Source organism: Mobula hypostoma, chromosome 8 (assembly GCF_963921235.1).
Source record: "Mobula hypostoma chromosome 8, sMobHyp1.1, whole genome shotgun sequence".
Taxonomy (NCBI): Eukaryota; Metazoa; Chordata; class Chondrichthyes; order Myliobatiformes; family Myliobatidae; genus Mobula; species Mobula hypostoma.
Window position 1 is genome coordinate 122121930 of NC_086104.1, and position 24418 is coordinate 122146347.

Sequence of the window (24418 nt, forward strand, 5' to 3'; positions counted from 1 at the left end):
CAGCAGTGCGCACCTTCCTTCGTGTCACCCCTACCGAAGCGCGGCGCTCCTTGCTCGCCCTTCCTCATCGACCCTCCCCCAGTCAGGAACACCCTGCTCCCCGCTCCTCCAACAGCGCTCAAGCCTCAGCGCCTATCAGCCTTCCTCGCCGTCCCACCTGCATCGAGGCGTTCCGTCCTCACGTCCTTCCTACAGCGCGGTCCTCCTTTCGCATCGCCCCTCCACTTCCTCAGCACGCAGCATGGGCCTCCTTCCTCGCCGCCGCCACCACCGCAGTCGGGCGCTCCCTCCTCGCTGCCCCACGCCCACTCCCTTCTCATCGCTCCTCACGCAGCGCTCCCTCCTCGTTATCCCTCCTGCTGCGCGACACTTCATCCGCACCACGCCTCGCACAGCGCATTGCTGTCTCCCTTGTCAGCGCAGCGCTCCCTCCATATTGCCCCCTGACGCTCCCTCCTCATCGCCCTTACCTCCTGCAACGCGCCGCTTCCTCCGCATCGCCCACACCGCTCCTTACCGTCCCACCCGCAGCGCGACGCTCCCTCCTTGTTGCGGTGCTCCCTCCGCATCACACCTCCCTCCCGCAGCACGGCGGTTCCTCCGCATTGCCCCACCCTCAGGGTCGACATGAAAGAAACGCTGCGCTGCGGTAGGTGCGGGGAGATTGGCGCTTCATCCGGCACGCCACTCTCCTTCCTCGCCGACCCTCGCTCAGCGTATTCCTCTCCAGCAGCGCAGCGCTCCGATCGTATCGCAGCCCTTCCTCCTGAAGCGCGGCGCTTCCTCTGCATTGCCCCTCCCGCAGTGTGGCGCTCCCTCTTTACCGCCGACCCGCAGCGCGGCACACACTCCTTGCCCACCATTCTTGCAGGTTGGCGCTACCACCTCATTTCCTTCCCTATCTCCATCGCCCCTCCGGCAGTTCGACCCTCCCGAAGCCAGGCACACCCAACTCATCGCTCGTCCAACAGTGCTCCTGCCTCACTGCCCCTACCGCAGGGCTGAGCTCCCTCCTCGCCGCCCCTCCCACAGATTGGCGCTTCTCTACATCGCCTTCCCGCTGCGCGGCGCTCCCTCCTCGCCATCTTTCCCGCTGAGCAAGTAACACACAAGTAGTCCAGGACATAGATGATTTTATTCGGTGAAATGCGCACGGTGTCTGAATCGAAGTCTCCGGGACCCGATCCTACACGGCGGTGATTCCCGAATCCAGCAGCGTCATCTCGGAAGCTTTCCTTGTTTCCTGAACTGGGTTCTGGCTCGGCTGGACAACATTGTACGTCCTGGAGGAGCGGGAGAGAGCGTTTGTCAGTGCGTGTTCTCTGAGTGAGGGCCGGCGTATTTCTCAGAAGCTGACACCGACCACTCTAACAAACTTGTACTGACATCCTGTTGAAAGTGTCCTGACCGGTTACACCACGGTCTGGTCCGGCAATTCCAATGCACAAGGAAGTAAGCTACAAAGACTGGTGGACATCACGGACACATCCCTCCCCACCATCGGCAGCATCCACAGGAGGTTCTGCCTCGAGAAGGCATCAAATTCCCACCACCCGGGCCATCCCATCTTCTCACAGCTCGCATCGGGCAGGAGGTACAGACGCCTGAAGTCTCACATCACCAGGTTCAGGAACAGCTACTTCCCTTCAACCATTCGGTTCCTGAACCAACCGGCACACCCCTAATCACTGTCTCAGTATAACAACACGAGACCACTTTGCACTACAATGGACTTTCATTTGTTTCCAATCGTGCCGTGTTTTCTTAGATCATTACAGCTCAGCACAGACCCTCCGGCGCTCGCTGTTGTGCGGATCTTTTAAACTACTTCAAGATTAATCTAACCATTCGCTCCTATAAATCCATCTATATTTTTTTGTCATCCAGGCTCCTATCTAAGAGTTTCTTAAATGTTTTTAACGTGTCTTCCTCTACCACCGCCCCTGCAGGGCGTTCCACGCACACGCGAGTCTCTAAGTCCGCTGATCTTTTTATTCTTGCAAAAGAAGTGTATAATTTATGTTTGAATAATGTATAAGCGTATAATTTATATTTGTTTTCTTCAGAAGGGGAAACGTCTTCACTCAGAGGGTGAAGAATGAGCTGCCAGCACAAGTGGTGCATTCGAGCTCGATTTTAGCGTCTAAGAGACATGGACGGTAGGGGTATGGAGGGGAATGGTCCCGGTACAGGTCGGTAAATGGTTCAGTACGGGCTAGACGGGCCGAAGGGCCTGTTTCTGTACCGTACTTTTATTTGACTCTGATTTCTTGTGAAAGGTGTGTCTCCGATACGATGTTACTGCAAATTAGTTTTTCTTTCCAGATGCCACAATAAACCTGACTTGGCCTTAGTGCCAGACAGCAAAGGGTTAAAATTCCTGTCTGGCCGGATGGGGAACTTACCGTCCTTTCCTGACCCGGCATCTCCGGCACCTTGGGAACGACACACCTCCCACTGGAAGACAGGGTGAGAACCTGGTCAGTGGGTGGGCTGGGAGGGAGGGAGGGAGGCAGGGAGGTGAAAACAGAGACATGAGGAGGGAGAGGGAGGGGCTGGAAAGGGAGTGAGGGATAACACAGGAGGTGGAAGAGGAGAGGGAGAGGTAAAAATGATGAGAAGGGGTGTGTGGGCGGGATAGTGAGAGAGAAGACGGACAGATAGATTCAGAAGTAAGAGACAGACGGAGTGAGGGAGAGGGAGAGGACCAGTGGGTAAGGGCAGCAGAGGGTAGATCTGGCGGCATTCAGAGCTCGTGTCAATGGGAAAGAGAGACCGGAGAATTGACAGGATGGAGACAGAGTAAGAGGTAGATGGAGGGGAGGGAGTTTTGTGGGGAAAGAGGTTGGAATGGATAGGAGGATGGAAGAGAGATAGGGAGGTTTGGAAGGAGGGAGGTTTTGAGGGGAGGGAGGATGATGTGACAGAGAGATGAGAAATCAAGCGGACAGTTCCCGAGATATTGGGTGGATTCTCTGGTCGACAGGGGCAGAGAAGGGGAACAAGGGCGGATCAAGGGGCAGGAATGGGGAAGGTGTCGGGGTCAGAGAGGGGTCACAGAGTCTAGGGGCCAAAGGGTGTCACAGAGACAGAGTGGGGTGTCTTGGCTGGAGGGCATCACAGAGGCAGGGAGGGGTGTAGGGTCCGGAGGGGGTCATAGTGATGGGGAAAGGTGTAGGGGCCAGAAGGGATTACAGAGACGGAGGGGTTTAAGGGCCGGGAGGGGTCACAGAGATGCAGAGCGGATTAGGGATCTGAGGGGGTTACAGAGACAGGGAAGGGTGTAAGGGCTGGAGAGGCTCACAGAGATGGGGAGGGGTATAGGGACTGGAGGGGAGAGGTTACAGAGACGGGGAGGGGTGTAGGGGCCAGAGTGAATCACAGAGACGGGAGGAGTGTAGGGGCCAGAGGTGGGGTCACAGACACGGGGGGGTCACAGAGGCGGGGAGGGGTCACAGAGGCGGGGAGGGGTGTGGGGGTCAGAGGTGGAGTCACAGAGACGGGGGAGGTGTGTAGGGGCCCGGGGGGGGGGGTGGTCGCAGAGGCGGGGAGGGGTGGACCGGCATGGGGTGCGGAGCGAAGACCTGGCTGCTGCAACTCACCAATCAGGATAAAGATCCCCATGAGAAAGAAGACGGCTGCCATTACGAGACCCCATACCCTGAGTGAGTTGTAATCTGGCGGGAGAGGAAGGTAGAGCAAACGATACCAGTGAGTCCAATAATCTCCACCGGGGGACAATTCCCCAACCTCCCGCACTCGGGCGCCGCTCTCCATCCATTCCAGCAACCTATCTCAGAATGATGGGATCACCACCTCCCACCCGCAGTCTGTCCGACAAACTCCCGGTCCCCTTGTCAGAAGCGGTCACCTGCCTCTCAAAGGATCGAATGGACAGCAGGATCCCACAGTCCTACAACAACCATGTCTCTCCTCTGCCTACAACTACCCCCGGCTTATCAGAGTCTTGGAGGTGTTTCGAATGGCTGGGGTTCAAATGCATCCACGATCTGAATGGTGCTGATGTGATCTGGTTTAGTTGTTATAGACCATTGATTTAAAAAAAACTATAATAAATCCCCCTCCCTCATCACCCCTGCTACAGTGCTCCCTCCTCACCCCCTCTCACTGCGTTGCCTCCTCACCTACTCCCACAGCGTTCCCTCCTCATCCCCTCGCACAGTGCTCCCTTCTCAACCTCACCCACAGCACTCTCCCCTCGCCCCCTCCCATAGCGTTCCCTCCTCACCCCCTCCCACAACATTCCCTCCTCACCCCCACCCACAGTGCTCGCCCCTCACTCCCTCCCACAACGTTCCCTCCTCACCCCCTCCCACAGCATTCTCCCCCACCCCCTCCCATAGCGTTCCCTCCTCACCCATCCCACAACATTCCCTCCTCACCCCCTCCCACAGCGCTCTCCCCTCACTCCCTCCCACAACATTCTCCCCTCACCCCCTCCCATAGCGTTCCCTCCTCACCCCTCCCACGATGCTTCCTCCAGCAGCTTGTCGTTTCCTCCTTTCGCAAACCCACCCCCTCCTGCCCATTACAACACTCCCCCACCCACCCCCTGCCGCCCATTACAACACTTCCCCCTCCCCCGCAGTCCGTTCTGGCACTGTGGGTCGCGTCTGCAGAATCTCTGCGGGGAGGGGCCGGACTCTAGCCAGCAGGCTTACGTACCGTAATAGAACCGCTTCGCTGCGAGATCGGCTGGAAGGTGAAGGGAGGTTGAATTAGCCCAGGGTGGATTAACACTATCTCGTTACCGCAACATCCAGAGGATAATCTATCAAACTCCATAACCACCTCCTCCCTCACATCCCTCACCCCTACGTTCTCTCAACCATTTGTTTAACCCCGCGATCATTCTCCTTTCCACACCAGGGAACACACAGTCACAAACTGACCCAGCATGGAAACCAGCCCCTCAGCTAGCAGCGCTCACACACACACACACACACACACACACACACACACACACACACACACTCACACACACACACACACTCACAGACACACTCACACAGACACTCACTCACACACTCAGTCACACACTCGCTCACACACTCACAGACACACTCACACTCGCTCACATACTCACAGACACACTCACACACAGACACACTCACTCACACAGACACACTCATCCACTCACACACAGACCCTCACACACTCATATGCATACACCCACAGTCACATACACACACTCACACACACAGAGACACACACATTCACACATACTGAGACACTCAATCACACATACACACACATGCTCTCACACTGTCAGACACACACACACACACACACACACACACACGAAAAATGTACAGGATTCCACACTGACGGACAACACGCGAGAAAGTCAATCTAGTTTTAAATTCGATAGTGCAATTCACTGGTAATTCGATTTATTATTGTCAGGTGTACTGCCTACAAAGAAAAGATCAAAGTTAAAAGTTCAAAGTTCACAGATGTTACTGTGTTACTGTCATTTTCTTGCAGGCATTTAGGAGAAAAAGAAATACAGTAGAATTTGCGACTGTACATCACCAGGCAAGACTGACGAACGACCAATGTACAAAAGAGAAATCAAAAATAAAACTGAGAACATGAGTTGTAAAGAGTCTTTGAAAGCGAGTCTGTAGGTGTTCAGGAAAACCTGTCTTGCACACCAGTTCATTTCTCAGTGCATTGAGGTTGTTCCTGTGTAATAACTTGGGGTCTGTCCATGAGGTTTAGAAGGACAAGGCCTTACTTCAGACCTTCAGTGAAGAGGACAAAGGAGATGTGGAGATGATTCCTGCAGTGGGAAAGTCTCGACTGAGGGGACGGAGGTTGCAATGGGTAGAGGCAGACAGAATGTCTTCAAGGACAGCTTCCCTGCTATTATCGGACTGCCTAGTACAATAAAGTAGATCGTTGGCCTCGTTATGATATTGTGAGCACACACAAAATGCTGGAGGAACTACAAGTCAGGGGGCATCTATGGAAAGGAATAAAGACAGCTCTGAGGGGTCTTGGCCCGAAACATCAACTGTTCATTCCCCTCCATGGATGCTGCCTGTCCTGCTGAGCTGCCCCAGCATTTAGCGTGCGTTGTTCAAAACTTCCAGCATCTGCAGGGTCTCTGTTTACTGCTATGGCCCTTGTACCTTGTTGTCTGCCCACACTGCACTCTCTCTGTAGCTGTAACACTCTACTCTGCATTCTGTTATTCTTTTACCTTGTCCTACTGTGTGATAATCTGATCGGTATGAACAAGCTTTTCACTGTATCTCGGCACCAGGCACAATAATAAACCAATTCCAGTTCCAGGCTTCCGGGCTGGTGGGAGGGGGACCAATTCAAACCATGGTCAGTCAGGGTGGGGCAGGCAAGATGGGTTCAGCGGGTGATTGATTCAAAGCAAGAAGGTGAGTGGGAGGGGAATACAAAGGAAGATCCCATGTGTTTCATGGGGAGGTGAGAGGAGGTGTTTAAGGGTAAGACACATTGGAAGAAGGAAGGATTGGGGAGGCGAGTACCGTAGGAAGGAGGAGCGAGAAACAGAGAAAGGGTCAAAACAATGCTCACCATCCTTGAAATTAGGAAACTGAGGCTGGTTTTCCACCTCAGGGTCTGGGGCACTTCTGGTGGTTCTGGAAGGTTCCGTCACCTGTGGGTCTGAATGAAAAAGGAAGAGGAGGAAGCATATTAATCTCCAGCACACACCCAGAGGTCCCATTCCCATCGCTGTCCCCACCCTGGCACTGACTCCCCTCTCCACCTCTGTGACACCCCTCCAGCCTCTTCACGCCTCTTCACGCCTCTCCATTTCTGCGACCCCCCTCCCTCTACACCCCTCTCCACCCCTCTCCACTTCTGCAACCCCCTCCCTCTATATCTCCCTCCACCCCTCTCCATTTCTGCGACCCCCCTCCCTCTACACCCCTCTCCACCCCTCTCCACTTCTGCAACCCCCTCCCTCTATATCTCCCTCCACCCCTCTCCATTTCTGTGACCCCCTCCCTCTATACCTTCCTCCACCCCTCTCCGTCCCTGTGACCCCTCCCTCCAGCCTCTACACTGTCTCCATCTCTGTGACCCCTCTGTAAAGCCTTGGCACCCCTCACCATTTCTGTGAACCCCACCTCCGGCCCCTATTCCCTTCCCTATCTCTAGGTCCTACACTTGGCCCATTCCTATGAGCTCTTCCGACACCCACAGCCCACCCCAACCCTGTGACCCCCTCCAGACCCTGCAGCCCCTCCCATCCTAGCCCCTCGGGCCCCTACACCTTTACCTGTGTCATTCCCTCCATCTCCATCGCTGTGACCTCTGGCTCCTACACCCCTCCCCAACCCTGTGACCCCCTCCGGCCCCAATTCCCCACCCCATCTCTGCGACCTCCCTCTGACCTGTACACCCCACCCCGTCTCAGTAACCCAGTTACTGTGAGGAGAAGGAATCGTACCTGTTGTAGGTTCAGCTCCATTGGTGGGTGTGACTGATGTCCCATTGTCTGGCCATCCTGTGTGTGGAAAGTTACAGGTGATGTCTTCCGTGCATTCATGCCCGACATTGTGTGTTATCCTCAAAAACCCCCAGGTCATTACATTCCTCCCCTACCCTGTAATCTGCTCTGGCCCCACAGCCCTTCCCATCTGAATGACACCCTCTGGCCTCTACACCCCTCCCTGTCTCCATGACCTCCATCTGGCCCCTACACCCCTCCTCATCTGTGACTCCCTCCAGCACCTTCACACCTCCCTGTCTCTGTGATCCCCTCCGGCTCCTACATTCCTCCCCATCTCTGTGACTCCCTCCAGCACCCTCACCTCTTCCCATCTAAATGACCCCCTCTGGCCCCTACACCCCTCCACATCTCTGTGACCCTCCCTTCACCCCTTCCCACTTGAATGACCCCCTCTGGTCCCTACACTCCCCTCTAGTACCTTCACCCCTCCACATCTCTGTGACCCCCTCTAATACCTTCACCCCTCCCCATCTCTGTGATCCCCCCTCAGGCACCTTCACCCCTCCCCAACTCTGTGACTCTCTCTGGCCCCTACACCCCTCCACATCTCTGTGACCCTCCCTTCACCCCTTCCCACTTGAATGACCCTGTCTGGTCCCTACACTCCCCCCGTCTCTGTGACCCCCTCTAATACCTTCACCCTTCCCCATCTCTGTGATCCGCCCTCAGGCACCTTCACCCCTCCCCAACTCTGTGACTCTCTCTGGCCCCTACACCCCACCCCATCTCCGCGACCCCCTCCGACCTGTACACACCCCACCCCGTCTCAGTAGCCTGTGAGGTGACGTCTCTCTGATGACCCTGAGCCGCAATTTCACACAGGAAACAAAACATACCTGGAGTAGGTTCAGTTCCATTGGTGGGTGTGACCGACGTCCCATTGTCTGGCCATGCTGTGTGTGGAAAGTTACAAGAGAAAGGATGTCTTCAAAGCACCCAGTTCAACTCCGTGTGTTATCCCTATGATCCTCTCTGGCCGTCACTTTAACTTGGTCGATGGGATTTATTCCGCTTTAAATATACCCAATGACTTGGATTCACAGCTGTCTGTGGCCATGAATTTCACAGACTCACTCCCCTCTGGCTAAAGAATTTCCGACTTATCTCTGTTCGAAAGGGACATCCTTGTATTCTGAGGCTGTGCATTCTGGTGTTACACTCACCCATTAATGGAAACACCCTCTCCACGTCCACTCTGTCTAGGACTTCCAATAATCAATAAGTTTCATAGTGATCCCCCCTCATTCTTCTGACCTCTAACGAGTACAGGTCCAGGGACATCAAATGCTCCTCATACATTAACCCTTCCATTCCTGGATCATTCTCATAAACTTCCTCTGGACCCTCTCCAAAACCAGCACATCCTCTCACAATACTCCAACTATGGTCTGACATATAAAGGCTCCGCTTCCCCATGAAAGAGAGAAGGTAGAGGTCAACAGGGGCCTATTCTAACTGGAGTACTGTGTTCCACAGTGTTTGAGATGTGTAGACGTGACCTGGATGGAAACTTTGCATGGGTGGGTTAGTAAGTTTGCTGATGAAATAAAGATTGGTGGTATTGGGGATAAGGTTGCCAAGGAATACAATGGGAAACAGATAAGTTGAAGGTGTGGACAGATAAATTGGTGATGATGATTCTGCAGATGCTGGAAATCTTGAGCAGCAAACGCTGAACGCTGGAGGAACCCAGCAGGTTAGGTAGCATCTATGGAGGGAAATGAAGAGTGGACATTTTGGGCTGAGACCTTCGTCGGCACTAGAAAGGAAGGGGGTGGAAAGCCAGAATGAGAAGGTGGGAGGTAGGGAAGGAGAACAAGGGGGCAGGGGACAAGTGAGATGAGACCAGGTAAGGGGATGGTGGGTGGGGTGTGGGGGTGAAAGGAACTAAGAAGCTGGGAGATGATAGATGGACAAGGTAAGAAGCTGAAGAAGGAGAGGACAGTGCACCATGGAAGAAAGGGAAAGAGGAGGGGAACCAAAGGGAGGTGATGAGTAGTTTGGGGAGAGACGAGATGTTAACCAGAATGGGGAATGAAGAAAGGGTGGAGGAGAAATTGGCAGAACTTAGAGAAATCAAGGTTCGCGTCACGATGGAGTTTATTCCGAGTGAGTGTGAGGTGTTGCACTTTGGGAGGTTGAGGGGAGACCTGAAAGAGGTTTATCAGATTGTGAGAGGCAGAGATAGAGCGGACAGCTGTTATGGTTCTACTAGGGTCGAAATGCCTAATCCTAGAGGCCACGCATTTATGGTGAGAGAGGTAAAAATTCAAAGGAGATGAGTGGGACAGGTTTCACACAAAGAGTGGTGGGGGCTTGGATTGTGCTGCCCAGGGTGGTGGTGATGGAAGCAGGTATGACAGAGGTGTTAGATAGAAACATGGACATGCAGAGAGTGGAGGGATATCAACATTGTGCAGGCTGTAGGGGTTGATTTAGTTGGCTGTTTAATTACTAGCTTCATTGGTTCAGCACAACTTTGTGGGCTGAAGAGCCTCTTTCAGTGCTGTATTTCTGTGTCTGACTATATCCCGTCACTAGGTGGTTTTTTTGGGGGGGAGTGGCATCACACACACAGATCCATCTGATAGCTCTGAGATACATTTTGACAACAGAAAGGAAACATACCTGTTGAATCGTCAGTTTCATTGGTGGGAGTGACCAACGTCCCATTTTCAGGCATCCCTGTGTGTGGAAAGTTACAAGTGAAAGATAGCTTCAGTATACAGAGTCCTAACATCGTGTGTTATCCCCTACACCTCTTCCTGACTCTATCACCCCACCCCCCCCAGCCCCTACACCCCTCCCTGTCTCCATGACCACCTCCGGCCCCTACACCCCTCCCTGTCTCCGTGACCACCTCCAACCCCTACACCCCTCCATGTCTCCGTGACCACCTCTGGCCCCTACACCCCTCCTCATCTCCTACACACCTCCCCGTCTCTGTTACACCCTCCAGTCCCTACAACCCTCGCCATCTCTGTGATCCCCTCTGGACTCTGAACACCTCCCTGCCTCTGTAACCGCCTCCAGCCCCTACACACATTTCCATCTCTGTTACACCCTCCAGTCTCTGTGGACCCCTCCAGCCACCACACCCTTCCCTGTCTCTGTGATTCCCTCAGGCCCCTACACCTCTCTATAGCCCCTCCACCCCTCCCTGTCTCTGTGACCCCTCCATTCCTACAGCCTTCATCTCTGTGAACCACTCCAGCCCAAATTCCCCTACCCATTTCTGTGACCGTCTCTGACCTCACCCCATCTCAGGGTGGGTAATGTAGCAGGGTCCTCTTTTGAGTCAGTATTGGTTGAAGTCAGGAACAGGAAGGGAGCAGTTACTCTACTGGGGGTATTCTATAGGCCCCCTGGTAGCAGCAGAGATACAGAGAAGCAGATTGGGAGGCAGATTTTGGAAAGGTGCAAAAATAACAGGGTTGTTATCATGGGTAACTTGAGGACAGGAAAATTTTTAACTAGGTAAGGGCAAATTATGAGGCTATAAGGCTAGAACTTGTGGGTGTGAATTGGGATGATGTTTTTGCAGGGAAATGTACTATGGGCATGTGGTCGACGTTGAGAGATCTTTTGTGGGATGTTAGGGATAAATTTGTCCCGGTGAGGAAGATAAAGAATGGTAGGGTGAAGGAACCATGGCTGACCCGTGAAGTGCAGCATACATGAGGTTTAGGAAGCAAGGATCAGATGGGTCTATTGAGGAATATAGGGAAGCAAGAAAGGGGCTGAGAAGAGCAAGAAGGGGGCATGAGAAGGCCTTGGCGAGTAGGGTAAAGGAAAACCCCAAGGCATTCTTCAATTATGTGAAGAAAAAAAGGATGACAGGAATGAAGATAGGACCGATTAGAGATAAAGGTTGGAAGATGTGCCTGGAGGCTGTGGAAGTGAGCGAGGTCCTCAATGAATACTTCTCTTCGATATTCACCAATGAGAGGGAACTTGATGATGGTTAGGACAATATGAGTGAGGTTGATGTTCTGGAGCATGTTGGTATTAAGGGAGAGGAGGTGTTGGAGTTGTTAAAATACATTAGGACAGATAAGTCCCCAGGGCCTGACGGAATATTCCCCAGGCTGCTCCACGACGCGAGAGAAGAGATTGCTGAGCCTCTGGCTAGGATCTTTATGTCCTCGTTGTCCACAGGAATGGTACCGGAAGATTGGAGGGAGGCGAATGTTGTCCCCTTGTTCAAAAAAGGTAGTAGGGATAGTCCGGGTAATTATAGACCAGTGAGCCTTACGTCCGTGGTGGGAAAGCTGTTGGAAAAGATTCTTAGATATAGAATCTATAGGCATTTAGAGAATCATGGTCTGATCAGGGACAGTCAGCATGGCTTTGTGAAGGGCAGATCATGTCTAACAAGCCTGATAGAGTTCTTTGAGGAGGTGACCAGGCATATAGATGAGGGTAGTGCAGTGGATGTGATCTATATGGATTTTAGTAAGGCAGTTGACAAGGTTCCACACGGTAGGCTTATTCAGAAAGTTAGAAGGCATGGGATCCAGGGAAGTTTGGCCAGGTGGATTCAGAATTGGCTTGCCTGCAGAAGGCAGAGGTGGTGGTGGAGAGAGTACATTCAGATTGGAGGACTGTGACTAGTGGTGTCCCACAAGGATCTGTTCTGGGACCTCTACTTTTCGTGATTTTTATTAACAACCTGGATGTGGGGGTAGAAGGGTGGGTTGGCAAGTTTGCAGAGGACACAAAGGTTGGTGGTGTTATAGATAGTGTAGAGGATTGTCCTTGCAGAGAGACATTGATAGGATGCAGAAGTGGGCTGAGAAGTGGCAGATGAAGTTCAACCCGGAGAAGTGTGAGGTGGTACACTTTGGAAGGACAAACTCCAAGGCAGAGTACAAAGTAAATGGCAGGATACTTGGTAGTGTGGAGGAGCAGAGGGATCTGGGGGTACATGTCCACAGATCCCTGAAAGTTGCCTCACAGGTGGATAGGGTAGTTAAGAAAGCTTATGGGGTGTTAGCTTTCATAAGTCGAGGGATAGAGTTTAAGAGTCGCGATGTAATGATGCAGCTCTATAAAACTCTGGTTAGGCCACACTTGGAGTACTGTGTCCAGTTCTGGTCACCTCACTATAGGAAGGATGTGGAAGCATTGGAAAGGGTACAGAGGAGATTTACCAGGATGCTGCCTGGTTTAGAAAGTATGCATTATGATCAGAGATTAAGGGAGCTAGGGCTTTACTCTTTGGAGACAAGGAGGATGAGAGGAGACATGATAGAGGTGTACAAGATATTAAGAGGAATAGATAGAGTGGATAGCCAGTGCCTCTTCCCCAGGGCACTACTGCTCAATACAAGAGGACATGGCTTTAAGGTAAGGGGTGGGAAGTTCAAGGGGGATATTAGAGGAAGGTTTTTTTACTCAGAGAGTGGTTGGTGCGTGGAATGCACTGCCTGAGTCAGTGGTGGAGGCAGATACACTAGTGAAGTTTAAGAGACTACTAGACAGGTATATGGAGGAATTTAAGGTCGGGGCTTATATGGGAGGCAGGGTTTGAGGGTCAGCACAACATTGTGGGCCGAAGGGCCTGTACTGTACTGTACTATTCTATGTTCTATGTTCAGTAACCAGTCACTGTGAGGTGACGTCTCTCTGATGACTCTGAGATACCGTAAGACCATTAGACCATAAGACAAAGGAGCAGAATTAGACCATTTGGCCCATCAAGTCTGCTCCGTCACTCAATCATGGCTGATCAATTTATTCTATCTCCTCCTCAACCCCAGTTCCTGGCCTTCTCCCCATAACCCTTGATGCCACATCCAGTCAAGAACCTATCAAACTCTGCCTTAAATATACCCAATGACCTGGCCTCCACAGTTGCAGGTGGCATCAAATTCTACAAATTCCCCACCCTTTGGCTAAACAAATTTCTCCGCATCTCTGTTTTGAGAGGGCGCTCCTTTATCCTGAGCCTCCTTTGTCCTAGACTCTCCCACAATGGGAAACATCCTTTCCGTATCTACTCTGTCTAGGTCTTTCAACGTTCGAAAGGTTTCAATGAGGACCCTCTCATCCTTCTCAATTTCAGCGAGTACAGACCCAGAGCGATCAAACGTATGTCGTATGATCACATTTTCACACAGGAAAGGAAACTTACCTGTTAAAGGTTCAGTTCCATTGGTGAAGGTGACCGACGTCCCATTGTCTGGCCATCCTGTGTGTGGAAAGTTACAGGTGATATCTTCAGTGCATCCATTCCCGACATCATCTGTTATCCCTGTAACCAAATCCCTGTCCCTTTAGCCCCTGCATCCCCCCCCCCATGTCCCTACACCCTTTCCTGACTCTTTAACCTCTCCAGTCCCTACACCCCTCCTCATCTCTGACCTACATCCTTTCTCACCTCTGTGACCACCTCTGGCCCCTACACACTTCCCATTTCTGTTTCATTCTCCAGTCCCTATGACCATTTACATCTCTGTGATCCCCTCTCGACCCTGAACACCTCCCTGTCTCTGTGACTACACTGGCCACTACACCCCCCCGAGTCTCTGTAACCTCCTCCCATCTCTACACTCTCCCTGTCTCTGTGACTACACTGGCCACTACACCCCCCCGAGTCTCTGTAACCTCCTCCCATCTCTACACTCTCCCTGTCTCTGTGACTACACTGGCCACTACACCCCCCCGAGTCTCTGTAACCTCCTCCCATCTCTACTCTCCCTGTCTCTGTGACTACACTGGCCACTACACCCCCCCGAGTCTCTGTAACCTCCTCCCATCTCTACACTCTCCCTGTCTCTGTGATCCCCTCTGGCCCCTCCACCCCTCTCCATCTCTGTGAGTCTCTCCGTTCCTACACCCCTCATCTCTGTGGACCAATTCCCCTCCCCATCTCTGTGATCCCCTCTGACCTGTACACCACTCCCTGTTTCAGTAACCCAGTCACTGTGAGGTGACATCTCTCTGATGACCTTGAGACACATTTTCACATAGGAAACGAACCTACAGGAAACAAAACGTACCTGTTGTAAGTTCAGTTCCAATGGTGGGTGTGACCGACGTCCCATTGTCTGGCCATCCTGTGTGTGGAAAGTTACAGGTGATGTCTTCAGTGCATCCATTCATGACATCGTGTGTTATCCCTGTGACCAAATCCCTGTCCCTTCAGTCCCCACATCCCCCTTTACATCCCGACACCCTTTCCAGTCTCTTTAACCCCTTCCCATCTATGTGTCGCCCTCTGAACTCCAGTGTAAATCTCTGTAATCTCTTGAGGAAACTGAAGATTCTATATCTCATCAAGAGTTCCCATCACCGAGATCCCCTCCATCAACACCGTGATTCACTGTGTGACAATCACAGACACAGACACCGTCTCGTCACAGTGTGGGGGAATCACAGACACAGACCCCGTCCCTCACAGTGTGGGGGATCACAGACACAGACACCGTCTCGTCACAGTGTGGGGGAATCACAGACACAGACCCCGTCCCTCACAGTGTGGGGGATCACAGACACAGACCCCGTCCTGTCACCGTGTGCGGGAAATCACAGACACAGACCCCGACCCGTCCTGTCACCATGTGGGGGAATCACAGACACAGACCCTGTCCTGTCACCGCGTGGGGGAATCACTGACACAGACCCCATCCCGTCACTCTGTGGGGGAATCACAGACAAGGACACGGAGCTGAGATGGGAAGCTGTGTGTTGTGATGAGTGGTGGGAAATGCGGACGTGGGCCTTACCATGTGAGTCTGCAGGGAAGAGGCAGACATTGAGAAGCAGGGCCAGCAACATCTGTCTGCCTCTGGCCAACACCTGCAACACAGAGCAGGGTAACTCTCAGTAAATACAATCCAGAGTATAATCCGTATCAGCATCCACACACACACACACACACACACACACACACACACACACACACACACACACACACACACACACACACACACACAGACACACACAGACACACACACACATACACACACAGACACACACACACACAGACACACACACACACACACACACACACACACAGACACACACACACATACACACAGACACACACACACACACACACAGACACACATACACACACACAGACACACATACACACACACACACATACACACACAGACACACACACACACACAGACACACATACACACACACACAGAGACACACACACACACATACACACACACACATACACAGAGACACACACACACAGAGACACACACACACACACACACACACACACACAGACACACACACACACACACACACACAGACACACATACACACACACAGAGACCCACACACACAGAGACACACACACACACACACACACACACACACACACACAGACCCACACACACACAGACACAGACACACATACACAGAGACACACACACACACACAGACACACACACACACACACAGACCCACACACACACAGACACAGAGACACACAGACAGACACACACACACACACACACACAGACACACACACACACACACAGACACACACACACAGACTCACACACACACACACAGACACACAGACACACACACACACAGACACAGAGACACACAGACACACACACACACACACACACACACACACAGACTCACACACACACATACACAGACAAACTCACACACACAGACAGACAAACTCACACACAGAGACACACATACACACAGACATACACACATACACAAACTCTCTCACTAGTGGTCGGGACCGTCACCCCCACCGACCCTCCCCCTCAGAACACAGGTGAACTGTTGTAGGGTGGAACCCATTTTTACCTTCATCCGTCCGGACATCTCTCCTTCTCCACGTAATCTTTGGCGTTAAACCTACAATCCCTGGCCCTGGGACATATTGCAGAATTTCGTAAGAAGTTAATGCTCGTCGATTCCCACAGCACACACCCTCCACACCTCCGATTCAGAAGTCCTCCCACATGGAAGCAATTCCCTCCTCCCCCTATCTCAATCCCCATCTCATTCCGGCTGCTCGAGACACTTTCCGCTCAGGGCTCAGGACACCCAAAGACGTCTTCTCTCTTCAACGAGTGTTCCCCAGTTCCCTCTCCTGAGGGGCAGAGTCCTCACTTCTGCCCATCCCATCGACCCCCGCCATCCACAATAAGAACCAAAGACAGAGGTGCAGAAATAGGCCATTCGGCCCATTGTATCTGCTCTGTCATTCCATCATGGCTGATTTATTATCCCGCTCAACCACAGCCCCAAACTTTCTCTCCATAACGTTGACACCCTGAGTAATCAACCACCGCTTTAAATAATGTCAATGACTCGGCTTCCCAGGCTGTCTGTGGCAATGAATTCCTCCTCATCTCTATTCTATTCAATTCTAAATGGACATCCCTCCATTGTGAGGCTGTGCTCTCTGGTCCTAGACTCTCCCACTCTAGGATACATTGTCTCCACATCCACATGATCTCAGCCTTTCAGTATTCAGTTGCTTTCAATGAGATCCCCTCATTCTTCACAACTCCAGTGAGTATAAACCCAGAGCCATCAAATACTTCTCATGTGTTAAGCCTTTCGTTTCCAAGATAATTTCTGTGAAGTTGCCTCTCCATCTTCTATCCCTCCTTTATCTCACTTCTCTTTTGTTACCCGTTCCTCTCTCTTTCCCACTTTCTACCCTCCCCCTCTTTACCCTCTCTCTCCCTCCCCTTCTTTACCATCTTTCTCACTCAACCTTTACCTTCTCTCCCCAACTCTTTACCATCTCCCTCCCTCCTCTTTTTCATCTCTCTCCATCCCCTTCTTTTTCCTTACACTCCCTCCCCCTCTTTACCCTCTCTCTCCCTTCCCTTCTTTCTCCCCTCTCCACCTCCTCTCATTACCCACTCTTCTTCCCCCTCCCTCTCCCTCTTTACCCATTCTCTCCCTCCCCTCTCATTCCCACCCATCTTTACCCCTCTCTTCCCTTCTTTACCCTCTCTCCCCTCCCCTTTTTACCCTCTCACGCTCCCCCTCTTTAGCCTCTCCCTTCCCCTCTTTAACCTATCCCTCCCCCTCTTTACCCTCTCTCTCCTTCCCCTTTCATTCCCTCCAGCTCTTTACACTCTTTACCAAACCTCTACCTTCTCTCTCCTCTTCACACTCCCACTTCACCCTTTACCCTCTCCCTCCCTCCGCTCGGTCTCCCATTCACTCTTTACACTCTCTCCCTCCCCCTCTTTACCATCCCTCCCAATCCTTCCCCTTTACCCTCTCTCCCCCTCCTTAATCTCCCTCTCTCTCCCTCCCCTCTTTATCTTCTCCCTCCAACCAGCTCTTTACCCTCCCTCTCCCTATCTTTACCTGCTCTTGCCCCTCTCTTTCTCACCTCTATCCTCTCACACACTCCCCTCTTTACCAAATCTCTACCTCCCCTCTTTACCTCTCTCCCCCCCTCTTTACCCACTCACTCCTTCCCTTCTTTCCCCTCTCCCTTCCCTCCGCTCTTTACCGTCTCTCGCTTCCTCTTTTATCCTCTCACCCCTCTTTAATCTCTCTCTCTCCCTCTTTACCCTCTCTCTCCCTGTCTCTCCCCTCTCACTCCATCCCCTTCCTCCCCTCTCCCTCCCTCCCCCTCTTTACCCTCTCTCTGCTTCCCCTCTCTCACTCCCTGCTATCTCTCTCGCTCTTTACACACTTTCCCTCCCCTTTACCCTCTGTTTCCCCCTCTTTTCCCTCTCTCCCCCTCCCCTCTCCCTCCTTCATCTTTTTACCCCTAACATTCCCCTCTTTACCCTCTGTCTCTACCTCCCTCTCCCTCTGTACACACTCTCTCCCTCCCCCTTGTTACTGTCTCTCTGCTTCCCACTTCCTCCCACTTCACCCTCTCTTTCATCTAACCTCCTTCTCTTCTCCTCTTTATCCTCTCCCTCCCTCACCACTTTATCATCTCTCTCCCACCTGCTCTCTCTCTCCCTCCCCTCTGTCTTCCTTTCCCTCTTTACACTTCTCTCTCCCACTCTTTACCCTCACCCTTCCTCCCCTCATGACCCTGTCCCTCCCTACCCCTCTTTACCCTCTCTCTCTCCCTCTTCACCCTCTCGCTTCCTCCGCTCTTTGCCTTCTCTACTTCCCGTCTCCCTCTCACGCTTTACATACACATTCCCTCCCCTTTACCCTCTCTTTCCTCCACATTAATCTCTCTTCTTCCCCATTTATCCTCTCCCTCCCTCCCCCTCTTTACCCTCACTCTCCCTCCTATCTTTACCTTCTCCTCTCTCTCCCTTCCCCTCTTTACCACCTCTCTCCTTCCCCTCTCCCTCTCTGCTCTCTCCCTCCCCCCTTTAACCTCTCTGTCTCCCCTTCTCTCTTTCCTCTATCGCCCTTTTACCCTCAGCCTCTCTCCCTCCTATCCCTCTCACCCTTCTGTCTCTCCCCTTATCTTCCTTTCTTTCTCTCTCCTTCTTTCTCTTTCTGCATGAAACCCTGTTGCCTCTGCTTTACCTGCCTTCCTCCTGTCCTGCCACTTCTTCTCTCCCATCGCTGGCCCCCTTCTCCCCTCCTCCCCCTCTATCCTGCCATTCTATCAACACCCCCCGTCTTCTCTCTCCTCTCTGTCCCCTCCTCTCTCGACCTTCCATCACTCAGCCCCCCTCTCTCTTATCATCTCCCATCCCCTCTCACCTTCTCAGCTCTGCACACTCTCCCACTCTCACTGAACCCTCTACCTTCTCTGTCCAACAGTCCACCCTCTCTTCTCTCCTGCCCTCCACCTTCTCATTTTCTCTTTCCTGTCGCTGCTTCCCCCCCCCCCACATCGTTCTCTCTCTTACCCTCTCTCCCTCTCCCCCCGGCCCATGTCTATTGAGTCACAGACAAATAATGCTTCTGGAAACTTCCGGAGAGCACCACTTCCTGTAGAACACCGCCACAAACATGTGCGCCTGCAAACTGAATTGTCTCCCCCTCCCTCCCTCCCCCCACCTCACAATGTGATGTATGGGCTGGAGAGGTTTTAACAGATCCAGCCACCAAGTTACCAGCATCGGGGAGACGTCTGGCTGTACCTGGGAGACTTCGGCACACCCTGAGGCTTGGTCGGGTTCGGGGAGGGAGACGGAAACTTGCCCAGTGCTGTTAGGAGTCAAGCAGATTAAACCCCAGGCCATCCCACGCAGATCGAATAGCCGCGCGCGGTCTGACACACGGACCTTCCACGGAGGCACACTCACCGGCAGCCCCCCTCCCGAGACCTGGATGCTCAGCCGCGGAGGAGACCTTCCCGGCTCTGATCGAGTTGCGGACAGGCTTGCGAAAGAAAGGGTGAGGAGGAGGAAGAGGAAGTGGAAGAGATGGGAGGGTTAATGGCTTCAATCACACTCGCACACACTCAATCTCCTTCACACACTTGTTAACCCTCTCTTGCTCTCTCTCTCTTACTGTAACTCATTTTTCTCTCATTCTCGCTTTGCTGGCTTGCAATGTCTCTGTCACTCTCCTCCTCTTTTCTCAGCTTCTGTTTGTCTCTTTTCCGCTCTCTTGCCTTCCTTCATCTCTCACTCTCTCTCTCTGTTTCTTCTCTTGCTCTCCTGCTCGTTCCTCTCTCACTCTCCCTCCCTCCCTCAATTTCCCCCTCACTCTCTCCCTTCTTTCTATCTCTCCCTTCCCTTCTGTGCTCTCTTTCCCTCCCTCCACTATCTCTCCCTCACTCCCTTTCACTCCCTCCCACTCGCCCTCTTCTTCCTGAGACCGCAGCCCCCCCACCCCATGGAGTGAGTCATGCTCAAGGGAAAGCATGCAGCCACACACAAGGCAGGCACGTCCAGTAAGACGCTGGGGATCGCACCCTGACCCGAAACTTCACCAGCGTCTCCCTCTGCAGATGCCGCTCAACCTGCAGAGTGTGAACTTTTCTTTGACTCTGTTTCTTCGTCCTGGCTGTTCGGATTCCAGGTTGGCTTTCAGGTGGAGCACAGAGTGCAGTGGTCAATGGGACCTGATCTGGCTGGAGGTCTGTGACCCGTAGAGCACAGAACGCAGTAGTCGATGGGACCTGATCTGGCTGGAGGTCTGTGACCCGTAGAGCACAGAGCGCACTGGTCAATGGGACCTGATCTGGCTGGAGGTCTGTGACCGGTGGAGCACAGAGTGCAGTGGTTGATGGGACCTGATCTGGCTGGAGGTCTGTGACCGGTGGAGCACAGAGTGCAGTGGTCGATGGGACTTGATCTGGCTGGAGGTCTGTGACTGGTGGAGCACAGAGTGCAGTGGTCAATGGGACTTGATCTGGCTGGAGGTCAGTGACCCGTTGAGCACAGAGTGCAGTGGTCAGTGGGACTTGATCTGGCTGGAGGTCAGTGACCCGTAGAGCACAGAGTGCAGTGGTCAGTGGGACTTGATCTGGCTGGAGGTCTGTTACCGGTGGAGCACAGAGTGCAGTAGTCGATGGGACCTGATCTGGCTGGAGGTCAGTGACCCGTAGAGCACAGAATGCAGTGGTCGATGGGACTTGATCTGGCTGGAGGTCTGTGACCGGTGGAGCACAGAGTGCAGTGGTCGATGGGACCTGATCTGGCTGGAGGTCTGTGACCGGTGGAGCACAGAGTGCAGTGGTCAATGGGACCTGATCTGGCTGGAGGTCTGTGACCCATAGAGCACAGAGTGCAGTGGTCGATGGGACCTGATCTGGCTGGAGGTCTGTGACCGGTGGAGCACAGAGTGCAGTGGTCGATGGGACCTGATCTGGCTGGAGGTCTGTGACCCGTAGAGCACAGAACGCAGTGGTCAATGGGATCTGATCTGGCTGGAGGTCTGTGACCCGTAGAGCACAGAGTGCAGTGGTCGATGGGACCTGATCTGGCTGGAGGTCTGTGACCCGTTGAGCACAGAGCGCACTGGTCAATGGGACCTGATCTGGCTGGAGGTCTGTGACCCATAGAGCACAGAGCACAGTGGTCAATGGGACTTGATCTGGCTGGAGGTCTGTGACCCGTAGAGCACAGAGCGCAGTGGTCAATGGGACTTGATCTGGCTGGAGGTCTGTGACCGGTGGAGCACAGAGTGCAGTGGTCGATGGGACTTGATCTGGCTGGAGGTCTGTGACCGGTGGAGCACAGAGTGCAGTGGTCAATGGGACTTGATCTGGCTGGAGGTCTGTGACCCGTAGAGCACAGAGTGCAGTGGTCGATGGGACTTGATCTGGCTGGAGGTCTGTGACCGGTGGAGCACAGAGTGCAGTGGTCGATGGGACCTGATCTGGCTGGAGGTCCGTGACCGGTGGAGCACAGAGTGCAGTGGTCAATGGGACCTGATCTGGCTGGAGGTCTGTGACCCATAGAGCACAGAGTGCAGTGGTCGATGGGACCTGATCTGGCTGGAGGTCTGTGACCGGTGGAGCACAGAGTGCAGTGGTCGATGGGACCTGATCTGGCTGGAGGTCTGTGACCCATAGAGCACAGAGTGCAGTGGTCGATGGGACCTGATCTGGCTGGAGGTCTGTGACTGGTGGAGCACAGAGTGCAGTGGTCGATGGGACCTGATCTGGCTGGAGGTCTGTGACCGGTGGAGCACAGAGTGCAGTGGTCAATGGGACTTGATCTGGCTGGAGGTCTGTGACCGGTGGAGCACAGAGTGCAGTGGTCGATGGGACCTGATCTGGCTGGAGGTCTGTGACCCGTAGAGCACAGAGTGCAGTGGTCAATGGGACTTGATCTGGCTGGAGGTCTGTGATTGGTGGTGTTTCATGGGGACGCTTACTGGGAGCACTGCTGTCTGCCATACATATGAGGGTGGGATAGAATTTATTAAGTGTATCCAGCAGGGTTTCTTAAATCAATATGTGTATGGTCCAACGAGAGAAGGGGCCGTACTGGACCTGGTGTTGAGTGATGAGCCTGGCCAGGTGACTGACTATACAGCGGGTGAACAGCGACCACAGCTCCTTCACTTAGCTATAGATAAGCACAAACACGAGAGTTTCTGCAGAGGCTGGAAATCCAGAGCAAAATGCTGGAGGAACTCAGCAGGCCAGGCGGCATCTATGGAAAAGTGTAAACAGTCAGCGTTTCCAGCCGAGACCCTCCAGCAAGACTCATGAACGGTCTTGACCCAAAACGCCAATTCATTACTCTTTTTCAAAGATGCTGCCTGGCCTGCCGAGTTCCTCTAGCATTCTGCATGTGTGGCTACAGATAGGGGTAGATATGGTCCTTGCAGGAGGGTTTTAAATTGGATTAGGACAAATTACAAGGGCATTAGGCAGGAACAAAGAAGAGTTAATAGGGAACCCCCTTGTTTCAGGCAAGTCCACAACAGACACGTGGAGTGTGTTTAAAGATCAATTGCACAGAGAACAAGAAAGGTATATTCCTGTTAGAAGGAAGGACGGGGAAGGGAAGATAAGAGAACCTTGGACGTCCAGAGAGGTGATGAATTTATTCAAGAAGGAGAATAAAATGTATGTAAAGCTTTGGAAGTCAGGATCAAACGAAGCACATGAAGAAGATAAAGAAGCCAGAAAAGAACTAAAGGGAATTAGGAAAGCAGAAGGTACCGTGAAAAGTCCTTGGCAAGTAGGACCAAGGTGACTTCCAAGGCCATCCTATTCTTATTGAGTATTTTGCCTCAGTGTTTACCAAGGAAAAGGGTATGGAGGACCTGGAGATCAGTGCTGAGTGTATAAATACCTTAGGGCATTTAGAGGTCAGAGAGGAGGAAATGTTGGGCCTCCTAATGAATATTAAGGTGGTTAAGTCCCCTGGGCCTGATGGAATTTACCACCAGTTATTGAAGGAGGTAAAAGACAAGATTGCTGGATCTTTGACCAGTATCTTCATGTCCTCTCTAGCCACAGGCGAGGTCCCAGGGAACTGGCGAGTAGCTAATGTTTTACTTCTGTTTAAGAAGGGATCAAGTGAAAATCCTGGGAACTATAGACCGGTGAGTCTCACATCAGTTGTAGGGAAATTGCTGGAGAAAGTTCTTAGGGATGGGATAGATGAGCATTTGGAAAGCCATGTCCTGATTAGGGAAGGCCAGCATGGTTCTGCTGTTTGTGATGTACGGTATCTAAGTGACCTGAACAAAAATGTAGATGCAAACAACAGGAATTCTGCAGATGCTGGAAATTCAAGCAACACACATCAAGGTTGCTGGCGAACGCAGCAACCCAGGCAGCATCTCTAGGAAGAGGTACAGTTGACGTTTCAAGCCGAGACCCTTCGTCAGGAAATGTAGATGGGTGGGTTAGTAAGTCTGCGATGATCGTGGGGTTGTGGATAGTGTAGAAGGCTAGCAAAGATACAGTGCAATATAGATCAGTTGCATATATGGGCAGAAAAGTGGCAGATGGAGTTTAACCCAGATAAATGTGAGGTGTTGTACCTTGGTAGGGCAAATGCAAGGAGACAGAACACTGTTAAGGGCAAGGCCAAGAGTTAACAGAGTTGCCGAACAGAGAGATCTCCTTGAAAGTGGCCATATACAGGTCGACAAGAAGGCTTATGGAATGTTTGCTTTTATTAGTCGAGACACTGAGTTCAAAAGTGAGGAGGTTATGTGGCAACTTTACAAACCTCTGGAAAAGAGCAGTCAACGTTTTGGGCTGAGATCCTTCACCAGGTCTCAAAGCGACAGGGTTGAGTGATACTGAATCTCCAGTAAACCCTATCAGTTAAATCCTGGGGATCCCCACACACCAGATACAAAATAAAGATCAGCGTATACTTAAAATAGGGAACTTAGATCTTACTTCGAGATGAAACCTAATAACTAGGCCTCAAAGCATCCTACTTCCCAACTGGTCAAAATAAAACCAAATCACCCTCAAAGTGACATGCCTTTCATTATCTTAGTCCCATGGGAAAAACACAGGCTAGACCCGATCAGCCCTGGCTAGGTCGCCTGGGTGAGGGTGTCCATTGTTTAAAGACC

The 24418-nt window shown here is 52.4% G+C and overlaps 1 protein-coding gene across 5 annotated transcripts; it reads right to left on the reverse strand.

Annotated features, from left to right (window-relative positions):
* Positions 1-1122: 1122 nt before the first annotated feature.
* On the reverse strand, positions 1123-19845 carry LOC134350240 (integumentary mucin C.1-like). Of its 5 annotated transcripts, none has more exons than XM_063055249.1 (13): positions 19720-19837; positions 16322-16387; positions 15253-15325; positions 14527-14583; positions 13659-13715; positions 10151-10207; positions 8359-8415; positions 7460-7516; positions 6580-6669; positions 4687-4716; positions 3603-3677; positions 2406-2457; positions 1123-1283 (listed from the first exon to the last, which is right to left on the reverse strand). In XM_063055249.1, the coding sequence occupies exons 2-13, from the start codon at positions 16337-16339 to the stop codon at positions 1187-1189; spliced, it is 720 nt and encodes a 239-aa protein (XP_062911319.1). In that variant the 5' UTR covers positions 16340-16387; positions 19720-19837; the 3' UTR covers positions 1123-1186. The 5 variants fall into 5 exon arrangements, with proteins under 5 accessions (XP_062911319.1, XP_062911320.1, XP_062911321.1 ...); XM_063055250.1 differs by lacking the exon at positions 19720-19837 and adding an exon at positions 19555-19676; XM_063055251.1 differs by lacking the exon at positions 19720-19837 and adding an exon at positions 19528-19629.
* Between the last annotated feature and the right edge of the window lie 4573 nt (positions 19846-24418).